The 22,307-nt window shown below is 41.6% G+C and overlaps 1 protein-coding gene across 1 annotated transcript; it reads right to left on the bottom strand.

Annotated features, from left to right (window-relative positions):
- Window positions 1-11,644: 11,644 nt before the first annotated feature.
- Window positions 11,645-15,129, bottom strand: en1a (engrailed homeobox 1a). The gene is made up of 3 exons (XM_041057570.1): window positions 14,568-15,129; window positions 13,607-13,609; window positions 11,645-11,964 (listed from the first exon to the last, which is right to left on the bottom strand). Exons 1-3 carry the CDS (start codon window positions 15,127-15,129, stop codon window positions 11,645-11,647), a joined length of 885 nt encoding a protein of 294 aa, XP_040913504.1.
- Between the last annotated feature and the right edge of the window lie 7,178 nt (window positions 15,130-22,307).

The raw sequence follows: 22,307 nt of genomic DNA, 5'->3' as shown, positions 1-22,307 counted from the left end.
GGCACACATCAGGTCTGCAAACCAGCCCAAGTGTGTAATTGCAGAGGACTGGGGAGCTGCAGCCAACACTTTCTATAACCTTCTGAAATCAGCTGTCAGCCTTCACTACTTCCATTTTTCTTTTAATGTACAAGTGTAACACTATGAGTGTCTTTAGTAAGTGAATTTGTGTAACGTTATCACTCACCCCTCTCCATATTTGCAGTCTTACTGCCTCACCTTTGAGCATGGCCATTCAAAACAACTATAATCACTGCTGCTGTCAGACATGGTCAGACGACAGGTCATACACACCAGTTCTTTTCAAGCATACCCCTATACTGACTCTGCAAGATGGGTTCTGATTGGGTAGGTACAGTAAATTCTCCTGCCCAGAGGTCTGCATGCACAGGTCTGCTGCTACACCCTCAAAGACATGAAAGTACGGTACAGTGAGTCAGCGTCCTCTACCTTACATTCCCATGTGATATAAAACAACAAAGTGAGCTTTCATTTAAAAGACAAAATCTGTTGATCATTAAAAGTCAGCTCTTTCAGGTCAGAAGGACCAAGTGTATGTTCTCACAAGGAGCATGTGTGGTATTTTTAGTTTGTATTTGTGTGTGTGTGCGCGCGCGAAGCGTCTCATACAATCCAGATGTAAGGTGTTGGAAACAGACCACACAGGAGCTCATCTCGGCCTTTCCAGGGTCAGCGCTTCATTTACTGACACTACACACATCATCTCATCTGCAGACACTGTCGCGAAGCCTCCAGGATTTAGGTGTGCTCCACAAACCTCTGGATGCACTCATTTACCACGCGTTTTCTTTATTCACGCACCAAAACACGGGCCTGACCTCTCCCTTCGTTTTCTCTCCAAACGGGGAGCTGAAAGCAAATCTGTTTCTTGCAACTGTGCAATGGTTTCCATATGGGAGTCCTCAACTCCAAGTCTACCACTAAAGGGAGTCTACAAACCTTTGAGGTGCACATGCAGCGGTTTCCAGAGTTCAGCCCTGGGAACGAGTGGGGATCGTGAGACAATGACAGAGCTTTTATGGGCTAGTTTATCCAACTTCTTGGAAGATTATGATTTGGCAGGCGAGAGAAAGCATGGGTGGCTGGAATTAGGAAGCGCTGTCAGATATGAACTTGAACACAGCACACACACAGACACGCAGATAAGCAGTGGGAGCAGGCGCACACGCAAGCTTCCTCACCCACAGGAAAAAGGTGCACCTAGAATCAAAGACATGAAAACATGATACCAGGTTAATATCGCAAGTCTGCAACAAATACCCTTGACATTCCCACTTTTCATATTCTATATCTCTTACAGACAATGTGCTGCTGCATATACGAGCATAAAGTCAATGGTTAACACTTTCCCGAGGCTCTCAGACACACTGGTGATGAAGAGCAACTGCTGCTGAATTGGAGCTTGTGCAGTCTGGCAAATGCACCTGCAGTAAGTTAATCAGTCAGTGTCTCAGGCAGCTTATACAGACCAGCTGTGCAGTTCTGCGCTCCGGAGGGTCCCCTGGAAAAGCAGCACATCCCCCCCCCCCCACCCCATGCTGGAATCAGGCAGATGATAAATTGGGATCCAACAAAGGCGGCCATTCAGTCTCGCTAAAAAGCATATAACCAATTGCTTGTGGATGAGCGATGAGCAAGAATTATGCCCCTCAATTTTACGTATTCCTCGCTCTCCGCCTACAGCAGAATCGCCCGCGACGATGCCAGATTTTCTGCTGCTCAGCTCAAAATGAACCTGACCTGAATTTGGACTCACCTGGATCTGGATTTTACAGCATCCTCTTGAATAAATATGATATTTCATGAGATTGCAACTCATGCATCAAGGTCATTCTATCTAATTCTTCTCATTAATTGTTGCATGTCCTGTAACTAATTGGTGCCTCTGTGACGTGTTGCAACGACAGCTATAGGTAATTAATTTGCCGTTTTTATTTCTTGACTCCGCCCTCAGATGATTACACACACACTGCCCAGTTAATTAAGGCAGCGCTACCTCAATTATATCCCAGCAAGTGACGATACCTTCTCTTAAAGGACAGTACCTGTGTTTTTTGGGCTTTAGGATTTTAAGAGCATAATGGTGACTGTAGACTAAAACGTTCTTTTCAAACGTTTTGTAAACTCTCTCAAAAAAAGAGAAAAATATCCTGAAATACTCAATTTCTCATAATTGACTTTATCTGATTAAACTATGCAGATGATATAACATGGTGTAATCAATAAAATAAATATAATGTTGCTTCTTGTCATTTTTCATTTTAATGAAACACAGGTACGGTGATCTACACCGTACCTGTCAGCTCAGCGCCGACTGTAAGAAATTAAACTCAGCCACCTTCCTGTTCTTTCACCACGTTTCTTCTGACTGCAAAAAACACTGCAGCTGTTAGCATCTGATGTCCACTGAGCTTGTATCGGTCTAATATTGACAGTTACTGCAAATGCTTGTGTTCATTTTGATTCTGGATATGAGTACTCACTGTACACCACTGACACGTCTCACCACTAAACACAGACACTATTGATTAAACACACAGGTACAGGTTCAGACACATGTGAAGTCCACACACACACACACACACACACACACACAGAATTCCATAGGGACCACATATAACGCTTGCTGGTGTTAAAGCTGTTAGCCACGGTCTGTGCTGAGGTCCATTCCCAAAATGCCTCCCAGTTGTAACTTGAACTCTTTGAGGAACACATGGGATGAGCACAGACACTCCACCTCTCCATCTCTGTCTCTCTGTACTTATACACTATCACGCTCATTTAAAACATCAACATCCTATCTTACCATGCACCTTGCCCAAACTATTGATTATTAACCAAGCTTGATCTACAAGTGTGAAAATTGCTCACAAAGTAGGCTTGAATCTGTCAGTAGCCTGGGGGGGGGGGGGGCCCTCAGAGCCCGGACAGGTTGCAGCAGTCCAGTATTCTTTTACCTTAATGCTGGACAATTCTGCAACATTGTTTTGGTGAACACGCTGTAAACACAGCACTGACATATTGTCAGCTTTTAAAGTTGCTGTGGCAGACATGTTTGCATGTTGTCATGTTGATAACATGTCAGAGCCGTGCCTCTGGCTCCCTGATCAAAGGAAGTCCAGTGTTCACACACCTTTTTTTTTTTTTTTTTTGCCCTGTTTTGGTCTTTTTCGCTGCTACATGCTCCGCTCCACTGTTGCTAGCTGTGCCTGTCTGCTGTTTGTTGCTGGGCAGGTTGTGAAGAGGGTTTTTGTATCTCAGTGTTTTGTCACTGAGCTGCCTGCTGCCTCTGGAGGTCGATGAGAGCAGCGAGACTGAACCCAAACAATGAAGCTGTGGGCAGTAAAACCAAAACAAGCAGCTAAAACACACTAAAAAGCTCTCTGTAGGTGAAGGGACCTGCACAGTATCAGACCGCTGAGTCGCTATGAGAGACTGCTTTTACGATGCGTTGAGATTTTTAATATGAAGATTGATTGATTAATGATTAAAGCAGCTTTTAAGGCCATTGCAGACTGTTTCATTCATTAGGTCATTGTTGTTATCAACATGCATGGCTGGACTCTTCATGTAAATCATGTAAATTATGATTAACATCCCTCCACACCCCTGATGTAAGTTTGTTTATAATGCATTATTAACACATGATACACAATGTTTCTGTGTGTTCTAAATTTTGGCAGCAAAAAAGTAAGATTGGGCTGATTTCAAATATCATCTCCATTCACCAGTGGGAATTTTGAACATTTTAGTAAGACATTTTATTCCTGTACCGTTTAGTAAAACATTAAAAGCAGCAGTAAAAAGAAAGGAAAACGTTTTTGTCATTTAAAAAAAAAAAGTTTAAATGCAAATTATAAAAATAGAAAATATGTGATATAATATAAGTAAAGTGCTGTTTTGTGAAAAATACTATAGTCCATACTGTGTATTGATATGTTACCTTTCATGGTTAAAATAAAACAATTAATACAGTGTTTGTGTGTGTGTGTGCTTGTGCTTGAATGAAGCATTGCAATTTACATGCTGCTGATAGAAACCCTGTGTCCTGTCCTCTGTTGCTCGGTAATTACTACAATAGTAGTGCTACTGTCCATTTCTCCTCCACTGTAAAAACTATGTAACCTTTTATCAGCCCGAGAATATGATAAGATTCAATATCACAACACGGTGTGAGTCTATTATTGCCCAGAGGAGGTGCACAGAGGCTCCTGCAACAGTATTTTCATTTCATTTCTCGCCTCGATTATCTGTCTCTGACACCTCTATGACTGTCTGCTCTGCTGCGGCGCTGGAAAAACCTCCCCACTCATACATATTTATGCAGCATGTGATACAGGAGCGCGGGGCTTTCACACAAATAAGAAATGATCCACGTGAAGACAAATATAATCATTAAGGCTCGTATACATAAAAGGCAGAGTGTGTTTTTGAACTCAAATTTAAGCTTATTCTTACACATTCAAATGGTGCGTCAGTATGAGATTAAAATTCATTTTTAAATAGATTCATTTTCCTTTCTTGCTACATGTGTAAATTTAGAAATGCATGTCTATTTGCTTTTCTACCTTACAATGACTGAAACACAAAAATGTGTAATTAAACTCTGTTAGGCAAAAAAAAGTTTCTAAATCAAAGCTTTTTCTGTCTGATTTCAAGAGCAAATTATTGTAAATGTTAAGTGATTGATTTTATCTTAAGTGTCTTTCAATGTGGGACATTTTTAGCATGTGTCCCCACAGAGAGGAGGGAAAAAAAAAAACTGTTAGCTGTTGTCTTAAAAAACATGTCTCTCACATGGGGTCTGATATGATAAGGAGCAGATTTTCTCAAATGATTTTTTTTCACATGTATGATCATACTGAGATATGGTTTGAAGTTGGAGAGTATTTTGGATGATGGGATGTACTGAGCGTGGAGCCTTGTTATTAAAGCTTGTAGAAACATCAGTGACACACAAACCGATCTGTTTTAAATTAATTTTTACTCTGACAATTAAAGCTACAAGAAGTCTTTTTTTAAATCTCAACAGTGCACTTCCATCATTTTAAGAAATTTACAGGGAAACCCTCCAGCACAGTGACACTTCAGCTGTTACGCGTGTCCTCTCTCATCATTGTGATAAATTCAGCTTTGTTAGATCATCTGCAGTCAGCACCACCTCAGACTCTGAAACCACTTTCACGTGTGACGTGATCCAAAAAAACCCGAATCAGAGACACTTGGAGCATCGGGCGGCGCTCACCTACCTGCTGACTTGAATCAAAATGGCGTCGCCTCAGTGGAGAGGTGGGGGGGGGGGGATGCCCAGCTCGGGCCCCTTTGAATGGCGGTCCTGACGAAGAGCAGCGGAACTGAACCGCAGAACGTGGGGCTTCTTGAGACACTCCAGTCAGAGGATGAGCTAATCCTGTTTGCTTGGTATGTCTGGGAGGAAACGGGGGGCTGAGAGGAGGTGGGCCTTAGAACTGTGTGGCTTTGTACCGGGGTTCGATCTGTGTTCCTCTGTGGAGACTGATACAGTTACAGCAAACTCTGCAGCTTGAAGCTGCTTTTATCTCTAACTTTGGTCATTTCTCTGCCTCAGTGATTCTGGGTTTAACTCCTCAGTTAAAGCCTTTGAGGAAACTTTGACACCATCATAGGACACTCACACCCAGTGAATATTCTGCTACTGTTATCAGCCTGTTACTAACATATATATAAAAGAGGACTGGTCAACATATTTATCAGTGGAATCCTTTTTGAATGCACACTGCCCAGCAGACAGGCCGACAGATGGACACACACAGAAGCGCATACGCACATATGAAACCATCTACTGGTTAATCCATGTATGATTTACACAGCTTAGTGACACACACACACACGGTGTTTAGCAGCAGTGTGGGAGGCCTGTACATCTCAATGCCACTTTTGTTACTCACCCATGATAAAACAACGGCGGCCATGTGTGCCACAACTGCTCTGCCGGCCCTCACAGCTCACTTGTTGACAGGCTGGTAGACAGAGGGAGGCATGTGGAGTTTTAGTCTGCCTCCTCCCGCACCACCCACCACTGTCAGCCACAGTGTGTGTGTGTGTGTGTGTGTGTGTGTGTGTGTGTGTGCGCATGCACATGGAACACATGTACACAAGCCCGTATGCATGTAAAGCCTTTGCCTGTGTATTTGTGTACCTGCTTGTTCCATTGCCCGTCCCACAGTTCATGCCTAAGAGTGTGTGTATGTTGCTGGGGATCAAACAGCGAGGACGGATGAGTTATTGGGTGAAGACTGTGAAGGAGGGGGTTTCTGTTTCTTGGTTTGGGGCTCCCTTGACGTGACGCCAGACTGCTCAGAAATGGCCCGAAATGAACTGGACCCTGACGGAAGTCAGGTCAGACCTGTATGTGGAGTCTGTTGGCAGAAAGCAGTGTCATCCACTTTATGATATATGATGTGATATATTGTGTATGCTGCAGTTTGATTGATCATATTCATCCTGGAAGTAATCAGTGCTGTACAGTTTGTCTGAGCCTGAGCCACAACACTGCTCTTCCATTTTTTTCACACACACGTATGTAAAATCTTATATTATTAGTATAATATCATATAATATAATTATTGGTAGTAGTATTATTATATAATCCTAGCCGTGTGTGTGTGTGTGTGTAAATATATATATATATATATATATATATATATATATATATATATATATATATATATATATATATATATATATATATATATTTTGTTTCCATTTTTGTCTGTGTGTTCTTCATTGTCTTTTTTTGTCTTTTTAGCTCCTGTAAAAAACACCAATCATCAGACTGATCAGGTGTCGTGTGTTTACCTCTTGGTTTTGGTTTGAAATCTTCAGTCTTACTTCAGTCCTGTTTGAATCCCATAGCCGTCCTCCTGTTACTGATCCTGGGTCAGCCTTCCTATCCTGTAAACCTAAAGCTCACTGATCCAGAGACACAGCAAAGACTTTTTTCAGAGCATTTTCAAAGTTTCTTTTTTTTTTTTTTTTAATTCTTTTAAATGTCTCATGAAAATATCAGTGCATCCATATAGTTCTTCATCAGCAGGGAGGACAGAAGCAGTGACTCCGTGTTGCTTCTCTGTTTATTACCTTCATTTGCATGTAAATTAAAGCTGCTTTACAGCCGCAGGCTGGGTTGCGTGGCCACTGTCTATACTTTGCAGTCCCCCTGCTTCACATGTACAAACATGGTCCACACACACACACACACACACACACACACCAACAACAACCATACATACAGTCCTGCATAATTGGTGGGGAAATGTTAATTTGTCTAATTGTTTTGAAATTTGCATCACACTCTGTGATTTCACACACATGCACACGCTATGCTTTTATTATGCAATTATGCATGCATGGAATGAAAAAGCAGGACTGAAGTATGGGAATAAATTATATTCTCCTATCACTCTGTTTCTACTGGATAATCACAGAGGCCCTGCATATGAAAGCAAACCTCCCCTGCTCTTCCCCACTGATCTGAGGCCAGCAGCAAAATAGAAGAAAACAGGTAGAGGCAAAGATCCAGTCAGCCTGTCACAACATTTACCTTTGAATTTGACAAATTGATCTCTGCCTACTGTTAGCCTCTGTTTTCTTTCTTATTTTAAGAGGGGCGGGGGGGGGGGGGGGGGGGGGGGGGATACTTTCTTTGGAAAGGCTCCAGAGCGATTATAGAAGAGACAAACTCTTCCTATAAGGGAAGCATGAAGCACCGGATGACAGATGACCTGCAGGCTGGAGGAAATAGCTAGGTTTCATCAGGAAGATGCTCACTCGATAAGTAATTTGGTCCAAAATAATTACACAGTGGACTGCTGTCAGCACCAGCAGCTGAGACGCTCTGAGCAGCTATACAACCAAATTCAGTTTCAGATTCTATCTTATCTATCTTATCTATCTATCTATCTATCTATCTATCTATCTATCTATCTATCTATCTATTCAATGATAAAAGCAGTTTTATTTTTTGAAGAGTCTTTCCTGCAGAATAAATAAAGTTTCTGAAACTAGGAAAACCTCCTCCACGTCCCTTCAGTTCCACAGTCCACTGCATGGCATCAGCCTGATGGCTTTGATAGGCAAATAGTTGGAGGAAGATGAAGTGATGATTCATTTCACCTCTCAGAGTAACCGGAGGGCATTTCACTATTCCACCTATATCTTTTCCTTACTGCCAGTTTAAAATTCACACGTGTTCATCTCTCCCTGTCCCTCAGCGAACAATGATCTAACCAAAAGTAAAGATATTTACTAAAGCTAAAGCTTTCTCCTGGAATTTAGAGAAACAGGACAAGACGAATAAATGTATTCGGAGGAAAACAGCTGATAAATAGAAATGTTTAAAAAAAAAAAAAAAAAGAAAAGCAGGAGATTATTTTATCAGGAGGCTTTTGCTTTAGGTTCATTTTTTAAAGCGTTTTTAAAAACGCACCACGCATTTTTTTTTAAATTGACAGAAGCTCACAGTGAACAGTTTTACACGTCAAATACAATTTTAGCCGGACAAATTATTTGAATTTAGACCATTAAAAGCGTGTTTCTAACGTAGATTTTAGGCGCATCTTTGTAAAACATCAGCTGCTGCAAACATTCTCTGCTTTAAATGGCAAATCATTTCCTGTAAAATCGGCCCCAATTAAAAAAATAAAATAAAATTAAAAAAAAAAAAAAAAAAAAAAAAAAAGAGTAAATAAAAGTCGGATTTATCGGAATCTGTTTTAAAGGATTTGAAATAAGCGCAGGTTATTTGTCATGTTTTAACTGTAAGATTTAAAAATAAAAGTACGTGTTTAAAACAGTTTGAATTGTTGAATTACTGATTAATAATAGTGACTGCGTAACAGATATTGTATTGATCAGTTTTACTCAGCATTATCATAAATGAGGCAGCTTTAATTATAAATAGGCAATAGAAATAGGATCGAAATAATCGCACAATTTTTGTCTTAATATTTGTAATATTACCTTTTAAATACACATCACTCTGTAAAACTCAGGCCTTCTTTTAGGCTGCTGACTTTTCTCCTCCAGTTGAGGATGAGGTTTCAGGCCGTGGACGTGGCCTTGACCCAGCTGAGCCGCTGTTTGTCGCTTCCTTGCGTCTGTCTCACAAACACACGCACACAAAGGGGAGATTCCCGCTCCTGTAGCTCCAACACTTCTATATATATATATATTTTTTTTTTTTTGTTTGAGGCCTACAGAGGGCTGGCTGATGAAATGAGTGAACACAGAGAGACGAGAGAGGCAATTTCATGCTCTGCAACGCTTTGAACAGCGCTGATAGCGGCGCGTCTCGCAGTGTAAATTCACCTACTTTCCAAAGAGCTATGAATATGGATTCAGTTGTCCCACTCACTTGAATCAATGAACTGCAAACCCCACAACCACCACACACACACACACACACACACACACACACACACACACACGTCCGCGCGCACAAACTCAGACACATATCTGTATTTTTTTTTTAATTGAATAATCGGTCTCATCCACCAGAAAAAAAAAGGGTCAGTGTGTTTCCTGAGTTTTTTTTTTCTTTTTCCAATATAAAAGTGTTTATTTGGAAACATGGTTTAAATGTACATAATATGTTCCATCCGCTCTCATTCCGAGGAGTAGCTCACATACTGTATATCAGTCTGATGCTGTTTGACGTGTGTCTGCAGGCCTGCAGGCCTCTGCAGCTTTACCTGCCAACATAAAGGCAACGTTAGAGGAAATGACGCTCAGAGGGGCCAAATGCTCCGTGTGTGAATCGGTGTGCACAGTATGAGTAGTGTGTGTGTGTGTGTGTGTGTGTGTGTGTACATGTATCCCCTCTGTAAGAACTGCAGTAATTCTATAGTCATCCAAGGTTCAGAGTAACTGTACACACACACACTCTGGCTCCAACAGGAAGCATCACAGCAACATTCTAAAGATGTCACGAGATAAACAATCACTATAAAATCACCATCTAAGTTTAGTGTGATACAAACAGGAAATTATAGGAATATGATAGATATGTCTGTTAGTGAGGGGAATTGGAACACTCCAGCCTCACTACATTAATGCTGTAATACAGACCATAATAATGCTGTAATGTCTTACAGTAGTAAAACAGTCTATAGATCCAGTCTCAGTAAATCAGTGTGCTGCAGTAACACTAACAAATTCCCTTTAGACTAATTATGGGGACATAAAGTGAGTTTGTGGTGGAGGATTTTAGAAATACTGAGTCCCCCAAGTTCTCCAATTATCTCTCTAAATATTTATGTCTGTCATAATTTATTTATTTATTTTTAATTATTCAAATAATATTGAACATTATAGAATAATATATATAAGATTCAGGTGGGAGAATACAGATTTGTTTTTTCATTTATTTCTTGGTCTCAAAACGATCAAATTGAAACATTTTGTATTTAAAAATAGTAGAATCGGTCTATACTGTACAATTCTGATTTAATGCATATGTTCTCCGTGATATCGGGGGAGACTGTGTGGAAATTCCACGCCACTCTTTTACGCTTTTCGCGCGTCCTTCCAGGCCGGTTCAGTCAGGGGGCGGGGGGCTTAGAGGTTAGTCAGCAGAGAAGCGTCGGAGCCCGAACTGACAGAGGACAAGCAAAAAAAAAAAAAACAAACAAAAAAAACGATTCTCTCTTAAATTCCCAGGTTATTAAAATTTAAAATTTAAAAATTAAAATAATAAGAAAAAAGTCTTGTGTTCGTGGTATCTAAAGCCTTGACCTTACATTATTTCTAAAATATTCCTATAATATTCCTGAAGGGATTCACGCTGAAGTCATTTAAGGTGACAGAAATATTCTGTGATCCCCTTGCATCATTATTACAACCTTTTTCTTTCTTTCTTTCTTTTTTCTTTTTTTTTTTTTTTTTGCAGCATCTCTGTTTAACTGACCATAGGATTATTACAGTTCTTAGAGCTCAGTTGGTCCAGAAAAGCTAGGAAACAAAAAGTCTAATGAAGTTTGTTCTCGCGGTGTTTGGTGGTGTTTGTGTTGGGGGGGCTATTGAGGGGGTGGGGGGCTGTTGGGGGGGGGCGGTGGCCGGTGTGTGTGTGCAGCAGCAGCAGCGCCGTCCAGAACCAAAGCAACATGAGCTGCGGGGAAGCGAAGTGAAACTGCCCAGAAACATCAGCCGGTGTGGGCTTATTATGGCTATGTGTGGGGGGAGGGTGGAGCGTGGGGGGGTGGTGGCCCATTTCCATCTCTGCTCAGGAGCAAACACTGAAAGGAGGATGGTGTGTGTGTATGTGTGTGTGTGTGTATGTGTATGTATGTGTGTGTGTTTTTTTTCTTTATTGTTTGTGAAACAGTCCAGGCTCTGTTTTCCAATAAAATCTTTGGTTTTGCAGTGGCGGGTCAGTCCGAGAGTCTGAAGTCTGTTCTTCTGTTTAGTCTCATCCGAAGAGGAGAGCTGCGGAAAAAAAAACCTTTGAGGGACCGCTCAGCTCCCCCTCCCCATCTCCATCATTAAATTAGATACTATATATTTACAATGTACAGAGCGTGTGCGGAGGACAGCGGTGAAAAGCGCACCGTCCAGTCCCCCTGGCGCCGGATTCGCGACTGGATCCTCAGTCGCTGTCCTCCTTGTCTTCCTGGATGGTAGTGGTGGAATGGTTGTACAGTCCCTGCGCCATCAGCTGCAGCGCAAGCCCGTTCTTGAAGCCGCTGGCCTTTTTGATTTTGGCCCGCTTGTTCTGAAACCAGATTTTGATCTGGGACTCGTTGAGGTTGAGCTCCTGGGCCAGAGACTGCCGCCGCTGTTCCGTGATGTAGCGGTTCACCTGAAACTCCGTCTTCAGTCTCTGCAGCTGCTCGGCTGTGAAGGCCGTGCGCGGCCGCTTGTCCTCTTTGCCGCTTTTCGACTTTTTCAGTTTCCGTGTCCTTGGGCCTGCAGTAAGGGCGAAAGGACAGGAGAGCGGAAATATAAATATCCAGCGCATATCCAACAAGGAATAACAAAAAAAAAAGAAAAAGAAAGAAAGAAAAAAAATCGGAAGTGATTATCAGTCAACATCAGCCTGTCTGGATACTACACCTTCATGTCGTTATACGATATTTATATTTATCTATATCATTTGTGTATGAATAATAACAATTTACTGATATACATTAATGAATACATATTTTTATATACCTATTTATATATAACAGTGTACTGCAATTATTAATATACTTCTAATATATATTAAATCATTATAAAAAATGTAAATAATAATGATATTAATAATAATTATAATGACCTCCAAGGAGTATGTGAACTCCTACATACACCGTGCTCCGTGTGTGTCAGTGCAGCAGCAGAGATGAGCTCCTGAGCACAGAGATGCTACAGGCTGCGAGCTCCAGCTGAGCATCAGCCCATTAACACACTGAACTTTGTTGTGACTGCGTGGATGAATACAGCGGCTTGATACACAGACACACACACACACAGCGCACAGGTGTTTGTCACACAATAGTTCCCGATACACAATGAGTTTATATTAAAGAAGCGGTGGTGTAGTCACGTAAATCAGATTATTCTGCATGTGGGACGGAACACACAGAGGGGCCAAGAATGGAGAAGACACTGATAAAGACTGAAAGGCGCACATTCACTGCCTTTTCATAAAGACTTACATTTTCTAATTTAAAAAAAGAAAACAAACTTCCGTCCTATTCTGGATAAATAATGAGAATAATAATAAAACTCAAATTTGTGGATCAGCCAGACCGAACGAGGTTTTGAGGAGTAAACACGCCACCACACAGCTCTCCACGGTGTAGTCTAATGATTCCTGAAAATTTCCCAGAGATAAGTTTGTGTCTGGATTTCAGAATAAAATGCGTCGGTTATTCGGTTAGAATTTATATCCGAGTCTGTTGTTTACAATTCTGCACAGATTTATTTGTAGACTATCAAAAATGAATTTTGAAATTTGAATGACAAATGAAATATGTCAAATTAAAATATAAAACAATAAAATACAGTATGCTTATCTGTAGGCACGTGTCTTTGAACAAAATACAAACATGCAGGATCATCTAATAAAAGAAAATCAGTTAATTTAGGTATAATACAGGTATAATATAGATATAAAATAGGTGGATAAATGAAGTTTTTCCAGGACTGAAGCTTCACGTCCTGTGTGTGTTTCACACAAAGGAATGTTTGTGTTTTGGTGAAATTTAAAGTGATGTCGGCTGAAGTCAGAGCCAAGTCAAACAGGCGGCTAATGAATTCAAAATGTCTCCTGTAGTGAGACAGGGAGGGCCGATGGCCATTATTTACCTTTAATTCCATTGTGTTTTATTCGGCCATGCTTTAACATGACAGCGGCTATATTCCACCTCAGAGGGCTCGTGGAGGACGACAGGTCGGAGGCTGGACGGGCACGCGGTATCACAGAGCGATCACAGGCACAAAACGATCTCAGATCGATGGGAAATGTCTGCTGCGGTCAAACACACACACACACATACACCACCAAAAGCTCCGAGGCTGCTAACGCTGTCATCTGTACAACCATAATCCCGGGATCAGTGCAGACCAGCTGCTAATGTAGGTTTAACACGACCGAGACCACTGCTGTGTCTCAGAGAGAGAGTGAAGTTACTGAGAAAAGCAGGGGCTGAAGAACACACTCCTCTTTCAGCTTCAGGTCACTCACACTGGAGTTCAGCTTTTTATCATTCAGAATCTCAGCTGGGTCTTTTCTATCTGCAACTGCAAACATGATCAATATAACAGCAGTTTTTTTATTATTATGTATTTTATATTATTATTATTATTATTATTATTATTATTATTATTATTATTTGGAGTAGTAGTAGTAGCAGTAGTATTTTTGCAAATGCAGTTAAAAAGACATTCACAAAGGAATTTACAGAGAAAACACTGTAGCTGTTTTTACTCCAGACAGCTCAGCTTATTATTAAGAGACACTTGTTACATATGTTTTGTTGATTCTAAACTATAAATTTTTTTTTTTTTTTTTTTTTTAGTTTGCAGTTTCGTCGTTGATAACAGAGCGTGCGATTTATTTAATGGCTTGAAGTCTAATATTTGCTAAATGACGTTCTAAATTTGGAATTTCAACCAAAAGAAAGGTTAACTCTGACCGGACAACATAAAGAAATAAATGTTAAATACATTTGACACTCTTTAAAAACATCTTACTCAGGCCTACATGCATGATAGAAGGGTTATTATGAACTAATGATGGCTTTAAGTTAACTTATCATATAAAAGAGAGAAAATTAAAACATTAGTTTTGTCTGACCTTCAGTTTGTGGTCTTCAGATTTTCTTAAAACATTATTTTCTCCTTACTTTCTTAGAAATGTCTCAGGATGTGCTGAATGAAATTGCTTCATGTAGGATCATTTTTTCTTGTGTGTGAGAAAATATAACATTAAACTAATGTCTCAAACATGAGGCGGAATTCTCCCTCCACTGTAAAAGGAATCGGAAGATCTGATTTTTTTTTTCTTCATGAAACTATTGCCTTACCAGATGAAGGCCTGTCCGAGTACCGGGTGCAGTAGACCCAGGCAGGCCAGAGCAGCGGCTGGCTCTCGGGTGTGGGCGCCCCGGTGCCGTTCAGCACCACAAGCGACGAGGAGGTGTTCTCCCCGGCTCCGCCGCCAGTCCTTTCCTCGGCTTTCACGCCGCCGCCGCCGTCTCCACCGGGAGCGGCGGCGGCTGCGGCTCCTCCGCCGCTGCCGTTGCTCTTTTTGGGACTCGCCAAAGAGGTTGAGGACGTGGAGGACGAAGTGCTGTCACTGCTGCAGTTGGAATCCTGGGACGGCGTCCCGGGAAGACTTGGCCTGCTGACCAACGAGTGAACGCGCTCCCGGCCGGAGGTCTGCGCCCTCTCCCGCGATCCCAGAACGTGGTCCTTCTTGCAGCCGAAGTCCGGTCGCAGAATGTTGTCGATGAAAAAGTTGGTGGTTCTGTGGGCCTGCTGCGCGACCTGCAGAGGGAGAATGGGAGGCGAGGGCAGGCTGGGAGACGGGGAGACGCTCTCTCCCTCGCTGCTATCCGTGCTGTTCAGATCCCGCTGCTCCTCCATCGCTGCTTCTCTGAAGAACGTGGCTTCTGTTCTCTCAATCCACTTCCACTTTGTGGGCCTGCGCTTGTATCCAAAATATGACCACGGGAAGCACTAAAACATAGTTATTTTCTCTCCGGAATATTGCTGGTTGGTGTAATTATTCGCAAACTGAGGACATCCTGCTTGCGTAAAGGCGCTCCTGCGCGTCATGTTCGGCGACTTACTATGAGACTGGCTATAGTTGCTATTGCGCACTGCTCTCACACACCCAGAGCTTTTCACCGCTGTATGACAGTCGGATCTTCACAAAGTCCTCACATCACATCACCATGCGGACATACACACATTCACACTCACACACACACATATACACACACACACACACACACACACACACACACACACACACACACACACACACACACACACATCCAACCGGAGGCGCATGAGTAACATCCAAAGCGCACAGGGCCAATCATCGGCCGGGACACTTTTGGACATGGGGTGACGACGTCCAATAATGTCAGGCGTCTCTGAGCCAAGAGGGGAGCTGTGGAGCAGCGAGCAGGCTTCACAGAGAAACCAAACAAGAGATTATCACTGCTCCGCGCCTTCAGCCTTGTTACGGCGTATCTGTTACATCTTACACAGCTGAGGGAGAGAAGAACTGCACAAACAAACACACACACACACACACACACACACACACACACCGCCGTGGATGTCTGATGGTGGGTTTGGATAAAATTCAACTGCTTATCTCCAAATAGTTTAGTTTAACTGGACAGACGCCGTTTGACAGATTTACACGCTGATTCCCTAATTTGACAATTTTCTGGTCAAACATCTCACCAGCCTCAGCGCTCTGCATCCAGAAGTCCTCAGAGTGGCGTTTGTATGTAGCCCTCAGTCCAAGCTTTGTGTACAGAGCATTTTTAAAATCTTTTTCTCTCAGACATAATCACGCTCACACAACACACACACACACACACACACACACACACACACACACAGAATAATTATGGAGAGGCCTACAGCAGCGCACAAGTCTGCACCTTAAACCAGCTCCTTATTCTGATGTTTTACCCAAACTCAGCTGCACCCCTCCTGCATCTTCATATGTGTCCATTTGATACACACCCCACCTCCAGCGTTTTGCCCTCCCTTCTGAGGTATAGCCCCCATTGTCAGTCGGTATTGTTTTCCAGGCCGAGCTCTGGAAAAGCGCGCTCTTATCTCTCCGTGAGAGAGAGAGGACTGCCGGCGGATAATTTATGGGTTTTAATTACTCCTTATTCCGCCTGATCAACCGGACGTTCATCACCTGGCTGAGAGAGAAAAGCGTCTCAAAGCCTCTGTCACCGTCACAGCGCCAACACTTCATCAAAGTGCGCGCAAAGTGGGGCGATAGAATAATATAATGCAGCATAATAGACAGGCACGCCGCAGAGGAGCGTTTTCATGCTGTTAATAGAAATGCTGCTGTGCAGCCTGGAATACAGAGAGACCGCATTAAGGGACAACTTAATTGGTGTAATCCATATCAAGGCCTTTGTTTGATATGGAATTGGATGTAAAGCCAAAGGCCTGAGCGCGCCTCCTGCACCAAGACCGGACAAATACCTGAGCTGTGTACAGCCTGTACAGAGACATTCACCAGCGCGTTGTGTAATGATCAATTCACATCTGTGATTAACGATTTCTCTGTAAATACCAAGATGCTGCCATGGCCTTTAATGTCACTGTAATATTCCTGAAATAAATCTAAAATATTCATCCGCGGACTCAACATGTCTGTGATTTTTAAAAATGTACTATTATTATTATTTTACAGTGCAGAAGTCTTAGAAGGCCATTTTGTTTTGTTTATTTATTTGTTTGTTTTTTTTTGCACCTGTGTCATTCCGATCTCACAGCGTGTTCATCAGACTCTGTTGTGTGAATGCTTTGGGGATGTGCAGTAGTAGAATAGGTGAAACCACTTAATGCTATTTATTTGTGTTTACTGTGGAATTATGGGATTTTTTTTCTGTTGTGCTGCCACCGGACAAATAGGCCAAGATGAGGACCGGACTCTGCCCCTCCACTCTGTTATTTGTCAACATAATCATCATCATCAGTTAAAAGTGAAGTCTGTAGGACTATAAGCCGCCAAGATTCCACACAACCTAACAGCAAACTGTTAGTTATTAATAAACCGGAAACGGATTTTTCCTTCTGCTGGCTTCACTTTAAAAAAAACAATTTTCTACATAAAGGCAGTCAGACCGGTCCTGAAATTATCCACCTTACAACAGGCCACACACACACACACACACACACACACACACACACACACACACAGTGTAAACTGACGCTGATAAGAGCCTGTTTTGATTTGTTCATCTCTGCCAGTCAGTCAGCTCTTCTCCTGGAAGCATTGAGATTTAGTTCACTGTTTCTACAGAAGATTAGGATTCAGCCTTAGTCTCAATCTTCTTCAGATCATCTCTGGTGTCGCTGCAGGGAAGATGCACCTAAAGGATACGAAGATGTAGAAAACGTAACAGACAAATCGATGGATAATATTTTTTAAATATTTTAATAACATGAATTAGTTCTTAAAAATAAAAACCCACAGACTCAGGCGCAGACTGTCCCGTTTGCATGGGATCCAACTGCAAATCAACATTTTACACATTTAAAAAAAAACGCTTCATTATTATAAATGTTAAAGATAAACGCATTTAAATAATGCATAATAAAAATCTCTGGATTAAATTAATGTTATTTCCTTAATAACGGTGATACTGACTGCTCCTTTTCACAACGCGAAATGATCATTTAACGTAATGAAGCGTTATTTATTTCTTATATGAAATGTGATAACTGACACTTTGCAGAAGCTTTGAGGCTGTAAGACTCTTCTGTGTCTAACATGGGGACACAGCAGAGAGACAGAGACAGGTATCTGTTTAATAAGACAACAGATGTTGCTAAGTTCTTGTCCTTATTGGTGGAGTCTGTTTTCTATCTATCTATCTATCTATCTATCTATGATATTTATTGTTGACCTCACAATAGAGGATGCCTCTGTGTCTGAAGTGGATTTAAGGTGTTAACCTGGGTGGAAGAAGAAACAAACAGAAGTCTGTCTGCAGCAGGAAAATACCAGTGATCATCAGGGCTCCTCCTGAGGAGCTGGTGGTGATGTCACTGCTGGAATTAGCTTCAACTTTTATTACCACACACTCACGTGACAACAAAATGCACTTCCACAGCCCACATACAGTGAAACAGCCCAAAACCCCAGTGAGCACACACTGAGAGAAAATGATATTAGAGCGACATCTAATGGTCAACAAGAGCAGCACCTGGAAGAAAAAGGATTAGGAAGAGAGTCTGTTGACACACAGAGGGACTCTGACCCCATCAGGACTGTATCTGGACTGGAGCTACTAACCAGCAAAGGTCCAGCTTAAAGGTAGCTAGCCAGACTGAGACCAAGAAGTCAAAGGGTGAACCGTAATTATTTTTACAGATGAGAACATGCAGATTACTCAGGACTGATTGTTTTTATTTCTGAGTCATTATGGTATTTTACGTTCATACTGACATGGACTTATATTATGAAATAAAGTTTGAAAGAATGACATGAATGAATGAACAAGGAAATACCATTTTGTACACTGAAACAGAAACAGTCCAACTGTAGTTTACATGTACATCAACTCAAATGCAAAGCAATCATAACCAATCACACACCAGCATACCATCACTTGTAGTCCAGTTACACTCACTGATAATGTCAGTGTTTGACATTATAATGTCAGTGTTTGACATTATCAGTATTTGCAGCAGTAATGACAGTGCAGAATCACACCATGAGGCTGATGTTCATGAGTCTCTTACCTCAGTTCATGCTGGGAGGCTTCCCAGCACACCTACCCGTTCACCTGCAGTCATCACATGATCAGCACAACCAATCATGTGAATGCTGATTGTGCTTCCAACTCTACACATTTTGCCTTTATGTGTGTAGTGTTTTGAAACCATGATCAGCATTTGCAATATTACAACAGTTACATGAGGCAGGTGTGTTGGGAACCCTCCCAGCATGCAGTTTTTCCTCTCTTTGTTGAACATACTGTAAAACTACTGTTACACATCAGACATCACCAGTGAACGTAGTTAGACTGTGACAGATGCTGGGTGCGTGATTGGTGAAGGTTCTCCCTGTTAGACATGCAAGAGACATTGCAACCTGTTTGTTTATTTCACCTTTACTGCAGACCCTGAAACCACTGCAGAAGAACATCTGCACTTTGGGAACAGTGAAGTTTACAGCTTCATCGCTGCAGTGGCACAGAGCTGTCCCCTCCCTTTCCTATAGTTCACTGGATTTTATCTTCAACCTCCTCAACTTCAACTTCCCCCCATTCATTTTGTTCCTCATGTCTAAGTTTAAATTGTCCTTTAACAAAGAAACGACAGGAGGGTTGAAAACAGAAAGGTCAAAGGTGAGAGCAGGACAAGAAAACAGAAACATAAAATCAGAAATGAAAGCTAAGACAAGTGGAAATTTAGAGGCGTAATAATTTAGAAGAGGAAAAAGAAGGAAGAAATCATCTGACTTTGCTTCTTTTTTGCTTTCATCTGCATTTTTTTTCCATCTGCTTATTTACTTTTTTCTAGCTTCATGTTCTGTTTCCTAGTTTGTCTGCATCATCTAAGATATTTGAGTTCATCTATTTATGCTTTGATTTCATCTTAGTCATTCAGTTCATTTCACAATTTACAGTTTCTCTCAACATGTGCATTTCCTTGATGTCCACACTGTCAGTTATCAGTTTTGCAAGGGATTTAAAACTCTAAGAATCCAAAGCTGAACTACTACTACTACTGGTACTAATAATAATAATTATTATTCTTAACAATCTAACAATAAATTTTATTTACATTGCACTTTCTGACTTCTGGCTCATTAGTTTCCCCAAACTGGTGGCTGCTGGAGGTGAGGTACATTTTCTTTCTCAAGAAAGATTTACAGGAACTCAGGCTGATTTGTCTGAATAAGCAGTGTGTGAGCTTCTGTGATCAGACGAGTGTAGAATGTGAAATCACTGGTTGTTGTTTTCTAATTGCACCTTGAATCAAATTTATTTCCCAAAAGCATCTAAAGAGCAGATGATTGTAAAATATATTGTATGAACTTTCATTAAAGCGATGTACATGGAGAGCTTAAAGCAGGACTGTGTAACTTTTGCTGAGCAGGTCCAACAGGGGGCCTCTGCAGCCACAACTGGTACTTAATGATCTGAGCGGTTAAGGGTACAGGAAGCAAAGTGCCCCCGGAGGCTGACAGCTCATGTACAGAAAACGCAGCCTGTCAATCACTCAGGCAACAAACACAAAATCATCATCTCAATACAAACTAGCAGTCGCACTGTCCACTCCTGTCAAGTCAGCTTTCAGCTCATCTGATTGACTGGAAACATCTGAACCCACAGCAGTTGTTGTGTTGCTAAAGTGTCGATGCTAGGAGCTAATCTCCTCACCTCTGCCATGATGTCTGTACTGAGAATACCAAGCTGCCTTCTTCTTATAGCTAGCTGAAGACCCATAGTTAGCAGTGTGTGATGTAGGACTCAGCCCAAGTTACACAGTGCAAGAACAGAACATTCGAGAGCAGTGTGGGAATGAAAGAGAGCTTTAAACTTGAGAGGCGTTTCCCAAAATCTTCAGAGTCTCAGTGTCTTCGAAATGATCCTGTTCAGATTTTATTGGTCACCGTTAAGGCTGTACACTCATCAGTACCACTGATACACACACCTACACACACACACACAAAATTAGTGCACATTTGTTTTGCAGAATTGCTCTAACATGAAATCTAGCCATCACAACTTGTCATTTTCATACTGAATGATTTCAACTATAAAACATTTCTCTGTGTACTTCTAATTTGTGATGTATGTATTTCTAACATGCAGCATGGCTCACTCACAGTTATCTGTCTATCTATTACATCATCTGGAGCTGCATGTGCACTTGCTTGTGCTTTTTTAGGAAACGTGTAGAAAGTTCAGGGTTGTCTGACATGTACAGTCACGATCAGACACCTCTGTGAGGTAAATGCAAAGACGTGTAACACTGAGTCACATAAGAGGAAACTTGTTAAATTAGTTTTCTGTGTCATTATGCCACATTTCTCTGGGGACCCACTGTGGCAGTGATAATTGTAACTTGACCTGCAGGGACAAAAGCAGAAGTGGCATGACATTCTTATCAGGGCAAAAACATCTGGAAGAGGAGGTCAAGAAGTTATTCATGTTGGGGTTTTTGAGAGTTACAAAACAATGTCACGGTGCATCACTACACACTCTGGCTGGAGTAGAACTGGACGCAAGTACAGTATGTGGCATGAAATCTAGCCTGAGGACCCTTGAGGTGGAGCTTGTGTGTGCGGTCTGTGGTCTTTCTTTGGTACTTATCATCTGAAGTTGGGGTGAATGACTGGATGTATGAAGTGTGTAACTTTGATACTGGAGAGTACAGTTTTCATCTTGTCTCAGCAGCTTTTCACCATGACAACAAACCTTTGTTCCCTAAATGTAGAACACTCACATAAACAGGTTTTGTAGTAGTCACAGCAATTTACAGTCTGCTCTGTCATGTATGTTAGAGGACTTGTCGAAAACCTTGTGTACTGAGCACTACAGCATTTTGGATGAGGATGCGGTAATGATGCTAAATTTAACTACTCATTTTTTAATGTGACAGACAAGGTCTGGACTCATCCCTTTCTCCCTGACTGCAGTTTATGTGCTGCTGACTACTGGCCTCGGCCCAGGTTAAACCAGTGGACATAATGTTCAAGCAATATTATAACTGTAACTGCAATATTATACTATAACTGTCCATAATAAATTTACCAGGCATTCTTACAGTGAGTCTTGTGTAACACCAGGACCCTGAATCTTGTATACATTTATTTCTGTTGTTTTGCAAATTCTTCTTGGATTTGTGGTTAGAGTGCCAGCTTCTTCATTCTAACCAGATCCACTGTCTGGGTATTTTGCTGTTGAAGTTTGGCCACCTCAGCCACAAACCAGATACACTTCCTTCCTCTTGTGCAGTCCATGTCCATGTGAGTTTTGGAGATGCTCTTATGCAATCTGGGGAGAATCGTGTTTTCCTGTGCGCTGGCTTATAAG

Source organism: Toxotes jaculatrix, chromosome 15 (genome assembly GCF_017976425.1).
Source record: "Toxotes jaculatrix isolate fToxJac2 chromosome 15, fToxJac2.pri, whole genome shotgun sequence".
NCBI classification, from domain to species: domain Eukaryota; kingdom Metazoa; phylum Chordata; class Actinopteri; family Toxotidae; genus Toxotes; species Toxotes jaculatrix.
Note: the sequence above shows the minus strand (reverse complement) of the source record. Positions and strands in the feature narration are given on the sequence as shown.